The following is a 9,247-nucleotide window of genomic DNA, read 5'->3' on the forward strand; positions in this document are numbered from 1 at the left end:
TAATTGTAATATTCATTTCTCCCATTCTGGTTGTGTTGTACAGGATCAAGTGTCAGGGAAGATGATTGCGATGGGGCCTAAAGTGGGACGACTCTTTCCTATTCACGTTTCTCATTCCACTATTATTCCTAGTTTTCCTTTACTTTCCTTTGCATGTAATGTTGTTGGTTCTGAAAATAAGATGTGGCATAGACGTCTAGGCCATCCAAACTCTGATGTACTTCGTACTTTGTTTAATTCTAGATTATTGGGAAATAAAACATGTTCTTCTCTTGGTCTTTCTTTTGATTGTACATCATGCAAACTTGGCAAAAGTAAAGTTCTACCTTTTCCTCATCATGCATCTCGTGCCTCACAATATTTTGATATTATTCATAGTGATGTTTGGGGGATTGCACTTGTTTTTCTCATGCACATTACAAGTACTTTGTTACTTTTATTAATGACTTTAGTTGCTTTACTTGGGTTTACTTCCTCCGGGCTAAGGCCGAAGTTTTTTCAATCTTTAAGCATTTTCTTGCACTCCTTAAGACTCAATTCTCTGCCAGCATCAAGGTCTTATGCTCTAATTCTGGTGACGAATATATGTTTAATGAGTTTCAGGACTTTCTTTAAAGTAAATGGATCATCTCTCAGCGTTCTTGTCCTTCGACACCACAGCAAAATGGTGTTGTTGAAAGGAAAAATATTCACCTTCTTAATGTGGTAAGAACTTTTTTACTTGAATCATCTGTTCCTCCTCACTTTTGGTGTGAAGCGCTTTCTATTTCGGTTCATTTGATCAATCGCTTACCATCTCCTACATTACATCATGTTTCTCCTTTCTTTAAGTTGTTTGGTCATTATCCTTCTTATTCTGATCTTCGAGCATTTGGTTGTATTTGTTTTATGCATCTCCTTTCTCATGAACGACATAAACTTACTGCTCAATCTGTTAAGTGTGTTTTTCTTGGTTATACTATACCTCAAAAGGGTTATGTTTGTTATGATCCTCATGCTCGTCGTATACGAGTTTTTAGGAATGTGGTTTTCTTTGAAAATCAATATTTCTTTCCATCTCATGTTGAGTTGCCATCTGCATCTTTATCTCTTCTGCCTAGCTTTTCTGATTCCCCGATAATTGTGGAAAGGTTCAAACCTGGTTTTGTGTATGAAAGAAGTAGTCGACAAGAGTCTGGTTCCATTTCCTTTGTGCCCTCTCACGATCTTGACTCGACACCTGATCCTGCTCCTGTTTCCACCACTCTTCGCGGGTCTACTCACCCTTCTCGACCCCTTGATCAGTATGGTTTCTCCTCCCCTGTCTCTCTTGTGGCTACTTTATCCTTTATTTACATTCCATCTTGCTACAAATAGGCCATGGAACATGAGTGTGGGCAAAATGCAATGCAAACAGAACTTTAAGCACTTGAGGAGAATCACACTTGGGATATTGTTCCTTGTCCCCCTACAATTAAGCCTATTGGGAGTAAATGAGTTTTCTCTGTAAAGCTTCATTCCGATAGCTCTTTGGACCGGTACAAAACTCGCCTAGTAGCTCTGGATAACAAACAGGAATATGGGGTTGATTATGAGAAGACATTTGCTCCTGTTGCCAAAATGACCACAGTTCGAACCATCTTAGCTATTGCCGCTTCTAGACTCAATGCTTATAGCTAGCAAGTGCCTCGATAGCTGAGTCAAATCAAGGATTCCAAGTGTGGTCTGCACCTGGATTTGGAGAAGCCATATGACTATGTGAATTGGGGTTATGTCTTTTTCTTGTACTTAAGAGATTTGGCTTTGAGGAGAGATGATGTGAGTGGATAGCACACCATATTTCTGCTATGCATTATTCAATTTCGATACATGGCACTCTCTCAGGTTCTCACTAGACTTGCAACAAAAGAATCCTTTATCCCCTCATCTTGTGTTTGCCAGTGAATGCTCATTTTGCAAGCCTACCCAGGATTTTTTTTTTATTTTTTTTTATTTTATAAAAAGCCGAGATCACATGTCCAAGAGTGATCCCTTCCCAGTTTTATTGAAAAACCCTCACTTATGGCGGATGAATACTGTGCAATCAAATCAACCACCTGAGTATTTACATTAAGAACAAAAAATAACTCAGATGCCAAAACCCCAACAAAAACCCAAAAATAAAGATCCTTCAACATCTAAAATAAGGAATACCAAATTTGTCAATACAAATAAAGCCCCGAATCGGTCCTTGTGTGGATTTTGCACCACAAAATTCAAAATTCATCCCTTGAGTCCCTTGTTTCGCTAAAAAATCTACAACCATATTAGCCTCTCTAAAAATATGATGAAACCGAACTTGGAGTTCAGACACAAGTTCTCTAACTTCCTCTCAAAAATCCCATAAAACCAATATCTACAAAACCCCGATGCCAACCATCCAACAATAATTGTTGAATCTGACTCCACCAAAATATCACGCAAACCCAATTGTTTACATAGCCGTAAACCATAAGGAGAGCCTGACATTCAACAACTGTATTAGTAGCCTACCCATATGAGTGTGCAAAACCAGCCTCAACCAATCCTTTATGATTCCGAATAACACCACCCCCATCGGCCTCCCCTGGCTTACCACACGATCCTCCATCCACATTTAATTTAAATCTCCATTTCTCCGGCGATTTCCAAGCAATTAATTTAATTGACTTTGAAACCACAGGCATAACGGGGCAAGATAAACACTCCATTACCGCCCTATCATTATTGCCCAAAGTTCAAATTTTTTTTATCTTACCTGAGATCTCTCTGATTAATATTTTGACAGTTCGGATAATATCATCAAGATTGAATTTAGTCCCTTCTATTCTTGCCGCACATCTAACTCTCCATATCGTCCAAGAAATAACAATAGGAAGAACTCCCCGAAGCCATCCAACCTGAGAAGACATGGAAACTCTTTGCCACCATAAGTTCATCATCCCCTCCCAATTCTGAATCTGAAAAATCCTCATACGACATGCATCAGCAAAGAAATTCCAAACTTTTTGAGCTCCTACACCCTCACATAAAAAGTGATGAAACAATTCTATTTGGAGTTGAATACAACATTCACATTTAGAGGCTAAAAGAATTCCTAAATTTTGAATACTACCATCCACCAGAATCAACTTTCTTTTCAACAAAGAAAGGCATCTTCTTAAGAATCCAATTCTGCCAAAGTCATTTCTTCCATAACCAAATGTCATTTGCATATTTTTGCTTTAAAGTTGTTTCTGGACTGAAAATCAATTTAGGCAAGAAAAAGTTGGTACCAACTGAATTGGGAGACAACATTAGTAGTTTGACATTTATTTTGTCGTAAGGTATCATATCTACCAATGAAGTATCTGGGTCTTCCATAGGGGGTGTTGTTTAAGGAGAAATCCATCTGTATGGCGTTTTGGGCGAAAGTGGCAATATTTATCCGCAGGCAGGAGGCATACTTTAATTATGAGTACTCTCTGAGTCGCTTAGCTTTCCTACTTATCTTGCCTCTATTTTTCCTCTGTGGTGGTGTAGTTAGCGTCTTGAGATGCTTTAGAGGGATTTCTTATGGGAATGAATTCAAGTTTCAAAGGTGCCGTTTGGATAGTGAATTGAGATGAAATGAGTTGAGATAAAATTTGAAAGTTAAATAAAATATTGTTAGAATATTATTTTTTAATATTATTATTGTTTTGAAAATTGAAAAAATTGATTTGTTTATTATATTTTGTGCAAAAATTTAGAAAAATTATAATGATGAAATGAAACATTTTCACTATCCAAACAGAGCCCTAGTCTAGCCATCAAAGGTTTGCACCCAAGCTTCTCCAAGTAGTTTATGGGTCGAAAAATTGCTTTTATCAATAAAGCATTGGTGGTGAAATGGTTATGGAATTATGTCATCCCTCTCCGTGGAATTCTGGTGGTTGATGGTAGATGCAAAATATGGTAGCATGTGAGGTGAGTGGTGACCATATGCAATTGGTGAGCCTTATGGAGATGTTGGTATGTTGGCAAGAGTTCAAACAACAAATTCTGATAAAGTCTCAAGGCCTTGGTTAATGAATTTGCAAGATTATCACAAAACTCGACATAATCCACGTTTATAACACCATCAATCAAATGAGATCTTACAGTACTGTGTTTACTTCTTATATATCTGGATTTACCATTATAATAATGGTTTTGTACTCTACCAATTGTAGCAGTACTATCATAATGAATTAATATGGATGGAACTGATTTTTCCCACAAGGCAATCTCATTTAATAAATCTCTTAACCAGTTTGCTTCCTCACTTGTTGAAGCTAAAGCTATAAGATCAGCTTCCATGGTTGAGTTAGCAATAATCGTTTGGTTTTTAGACTTCCAACATATATCACCACCACCCAAGGTAAACATATAACCAGAATAGTTGAAAGAGAATTACCTAACAAGGTATTTCAATTGGCATCACTAAAACTTTTGAGTATAGCAGGTACTCCAAACGTGCATGCCAAAAATCTAAAGAATAAAGCATATAAACAGAAACATTCGATGTTTTATTCTCAACATTCAATTTAAACATTTCATCACAAACATAGCTCTTACCCACAAAACTCCATTTTTCGTAATAATAAAGTGATCAGATTCAATAGTTTGATGAGCAAAAAACTCAACATCAAATTCTTCCTAATAGACAATGTATAGAGCACATCTTTGAGCGTCAATATACATATAGAGGTGAATTTCAACTCAACCTCACTACTTCCAACAACATTGATTTTACTTGAATTACCAAGCATAATAGTTTCTCTTCTTTAAATGGAGTATAATTTTTTAACCAACCTTTATTATAGCAAACATGCCTATTGGCATCAAAATCTACCTACCACCCATCAACAAATCGAACCATGTTATTGTCAGTAATCATTGTTACAAATGGTTCCTCAATTATGTTAACTTGAGGATTATTTTCTCGTTTTCGAAACTTGCAAATTTGAGCATATTGTCCACTTTTGTCACAGACAAAACAGGATGAATTTTGTGAAGAAGGTCCTTGATTCTTACCATTTTGGCTTGGAAAGCGCTTTTTGTGAGGTCTACTAAGGCCTCATTTGTTTTCACAACTCCTCTCAACTCATCTAATCATTACAACTTTCTCAGATTCTCACATAAAATAAAATAAACAATTTAACTTTTTCAAATTTCAAAACAAAAATAATATTAAAAATATATATTCTAACAATATTTTATTCAAATTTATCTTTAATCTCAACTCATCTCATCTCATCTGCGACAACAAACGAGACCTAAATTTTTTGAAATTCTTTTTCTGTGGCTTCAAAAAACTACTTCTTGAAATCTAACCTTTGGGCAAGACGCCATTTTCATAAACTAAACTTACCTTTGTCGTGAGAACATGTGAGACGTTCAATAAGCTTACATAGAAGAGCACCTTGCACTTCTATCTTTTGAAATTGGCTCCCTTGGAATGGAAGAGCTTATTGAGATCTCCAAAGCTTTTCGTGCATTTTTTGGTTGTAGGCTCCATCTGAAAACTCCTTAAAATTGTTAATGAAATACACAATAACGTAATAAAAATTACAATGAACTTAATATTCAAACGAAACCAGTTTGGATTGAGGTACAAATATTTTACTCTCTTTAAGGAGATTCAAGCCCTATGCGATATACAAAGTTTTAAATGAATCAATGTAGCAGACCTCCTATTGACTTGTCTCCTCTAGGATACAATAACTCAATTAATCGTCGTATAGCTCAAACCTACTCTGCACAAATGGTTGAGTCTAAAACTCCACTAAAAGAATACCTATCTTTTGTCTAGAAAAAACTCGCAAAAATGTATCTACGTAAATTTTTTTTTTTTCTCCTCTCTAAAAATGTTTCACTCTCTTTCGTCCGAAAAAGAAAAAACACCACCCTACCCAATTGAATTCCAACGGCAATTCAACAAAAAAGCAATATAAAGAATAGTAGACGTTTTAATCAACCAAACGGCAGTGGGCAATTAAGACAGCCAACGTTTTAATACCCATAAAGCACTAAACGTTAAGAACTTAATAATCGCTTGCAGACACGGCTACACACTTGAATTCAAAAAGAAACAAAGCCGTATAAGACTAACTCCAAAATTAGAGAGAAAAAATTTAAGGAAAGCTTTGCAACGGTAATGATATTAAAAACGTTAATTATAAGTACTATTTATTAAAAAATACCAACACCCTTAATTCTCGAACACCCTCACAAAAGCAGAGGAAAGAGTTTTTTCTTTTTTTATACATGGGAGGGGGATTCGATCCTTGATTCTCTTAGTGAGAAATCAAGGTGTTGTCAATTGATCTAAAAGATCTTGGCAGCACAGGAAAGAGTTAACAGCGAGTACTAAGTACCAATAAAAGAACAGATTTCTCAATCATATCATATTCTCTTCAAGAAGGAAAACGTTATAAAAAAATGGATGCCAGCTTCCGTTCATATCTCTTTTTCAGTACACAAGAAATATTTCAACTCCTAATGTAGCTACGAAGAAGGCATCCCGCCATGCAAATGCATATCTTTTCTACCACTGAGTGCTACAAACTTATTGTAAAATAACAACAAGGGACATTTATCTATCAAATTCGAACCATCGTAAGCTTCTTTGAGAAAAACAGTACTTCTAGCACCTTTATTAGTGATGTAAAACATACCATGATGCTTTATCAAGCAAAGCAATAATCGAGACGGTAACAGATACTCAGAATAAAATGCATCCAACTGTGCAGATGTCATCCTTTTCTCCATGGTCAAACTGAGGAGCTCATGAAGAACTGCCACCACTCGTTTTCGAGCCTTTGGATCTTTAGCTTCAAATCTCCTAGCATTTAAGTACGGAGAAGGAAATTCCATTTTCTGCCACTTCTCAAGTTCCGCAAGATAACTCATGTTTGGCCTGAAGCCAGCTGGAAAATTCAATCTAAAAGCGTATGGGCCTTGATAGTTACCGTCTTTCGAGATTCTAACCTTTTTTTGAACCCCGGCAAAGTTCATAATCCCTTCGCGTGCTAATCTTTCCTCACGTGCAGTGACTGCCAGTAAAGAATCCCAGTTTTCCAATTGAAGATAACCCTTCCCTTTGACTTCCTTCACTGAAAAGATATCTGGGTATTTTGGAATCAAAGACTCCTTGAAGTCACTCGGCAAACCCAATTCAGACTCGATGAATTCAATTTTTTCTAGTGGTACCCGACAATCAACTGATAACATTAACAGTTTCCTTAGATTCTTAACCAGAATAGGTTCCATCATGTTTCTGGCTTCAGCTTCGTCATATGCAATCTTTTGCGCTTTGGCAGTAAGCCTAACAGAAGGTGGTGTTGTGCTACCGCCATCAACGCGGAATATTGACGGATACTTCTCAATGACAGTCATAAAATTCCATTTCTGAACAAACCCAACTTGTTTTTCAAGGTCTCTGAGAAGGAGCGAATGGTGCTTTTGAGATTGGATGATAGATTTGAGCTGAAGGATTAAAGATGGCTTCTTCTGCAAATCCATTACTTTGTCAAGTTCATGAACCCTGTGATAGATTTTCTTCTTGGGTCTTCTTCCTCCACTTGACTTGTGATTCACTGGAATCAACATACAACTATTCTTTTGAGACATAAGAGCATGATTTGTAAGCACAGAAGATTTGCGAAGCTGGTTTAAGCTCAACGACATGCTTCAGTGCATTTTGAGAGAACAAAAAAAAGGTGTCTCTGGAACCAACCGTCGAACACTCAGACTGCACGAAAACTCTATCCTACGGAAATTTTCTCATTATAAGAATTTATTCCTTTCCTGGGCAGGTCCGACATCATGTCTCCAGCTTTGGTCATGCACCGAGCGCGGATACAGTCTGGATCAAATCAAATATACCAACATTGACAACATTATCCAGTTTAACCGAGCGGAGGAGCTTCTGGTGACACACGGGGCCGCGCCGTGGAGGATGGCCGCGGCGGAGCCCTAATCACGAGAGAGAGGTACAGAGAAGAGAATGAAAGGGGGAGATAAATCTCAGAGAGGGAGAGTGAAACCGGGAAACCGAGAAGGATGAGAGGTGTGGTGGCGGCGAGGCGTGGTGGCGGAGGTGGCTGGTGGTGGCGCGGGAACTGCAGGGGCTGAGGCCGAGGGATGAGAGAAACAAGAGAGAGAGAGAAAAACAGGGGGGCTAGGGTACACGACGGTGGGTTGCTACGCCAGTGGCTGGAGGTGGTATTGGCCACGGCGGCGGCGCTGGCTTGCGAGGTGTGCTGGGGGGTCACGGGCTGGGGAACGGCGCAGATGGGCGGAGGAGAAAGGAGGGAAAAAAACAGGAGGGAGAGAAGGGAGCTGAGATCTCGTTTGTTTTAGTATCTCATCTCATCTTATATTATATAATCTCATCATTATTATTTTTTAAATTTTTATATAAAATAAAATAAAATTAATTTTTGTAATTCTTAAAATAAAATAATATTAAAAATATATATTTTAATAATATTTTATTTAATTTTTAACTTTAATATCAACTTATTCCACCTTATCTCATCTATAAAAATAAAATAAACTTAAATTTTGAGAAATTGATATTCATCCTTCTTTTTAGAGTTGATTTAAATGAGATAAATTCAAGAAATAACAAAAAAAAATAATGGAAAATAAAATAATTGCAATGGAATACACAAAATTTTAAAACTAAACTTTTTATTTTTTATCTAAAAATAATATTTTTTATAATAAAATAAAATGATGAATTTTAATAAATATTTCTAAAATGAAAGAAAATTATTTAAATAAAATGAATTACCAAAAATATATTTTATTTTCAGGGCTCCGAAATTTAAAGAAATTTATTAGAAAATTAAGTTTAGTCCAATAACACTAAAAGTATAGACTCGTTAACTCAATGGTTTTCTTCGAGCAAATGACCGATGACTAGGCACAAACAAAGAACAGCCACGAAAACCATTACCGAAACTACCTGTTCATGATCGCTCCCAAGGTTTCTTACATATTCAGATGTCGTTCGCTAGCTCTAAAACAGTTCAAAGTGGAGAGAGAGAGAGAGAGAGAGATGTACCAGTCGAAGGGATGGGAACGAAAACAACGATGTCGACTGTTTGCTAGAGCTAGCTCCGACAAATGATGTCGGCTATTTGTTGGAGACGAGGATGCAAGTTGCGACAAAAGGAACGGGAAAGGAAGAAAAAGTTTGGTAAAAAATATTATAAAGTTATAATATTATTTTTATTTT

The 9,247-nt window shown here is 36.7% G+C and overlaps 1 protein-coding gene across 1 annotated transcript; it reads right to left on the minus strand.

The window, feature by feature from the left end:
* Positions 1 to 6,392: 6,392 nt before the first annotated feature.
* On the minus strand, positions 6,393 to 8,342 carry LOC121240555 (protein WHAT'S THIS FACTOR 1 homolog, chloroplastic). Its single transcript, XM_041138017.1, has one exon. The coding sequence runs from the start codon at positions 7,687 to 7,689 to the stop codon at positions 6,508 to 6,510; it is 1,182 nt and encodes a 393-aa protein (XP_040993951.1). The 5' UTR covers positions 7,690 to 8,342; the 3' UTR covers positions 6,393 to 6,507.
* Between the last annotated feature and the right edge of the window lie 905 nt (positions 8,343 to 9,247).

This window comes from Juglans microcarpa x Juglans regia, chromosome 1D, assembly GCF_004785595.1.
Source record: "Juglans microcarpa x Juglans regia isolate MS1-56 chromosome 1D, Jm3101_v1.0, whole genome shotgun sequence".
NCBI classification, from domain to species: Eukaryota; Viridiplantae; Streptophyta; class Magnoliopsida; order Fagales; family Juglandaceae; genus Juglans; species Juglans microcarpa x Juglans regia.

What these genes read in the sequence shown, in the direction of transcription:
- LOC121240555 (XM_041138017.1), bottom strand. Translation starts at nt 7,689, where the DNA reads ATGTCGTTGAGCTTAAACCAGCTTCGCAAATCTTCTGTGCTTACAAAT.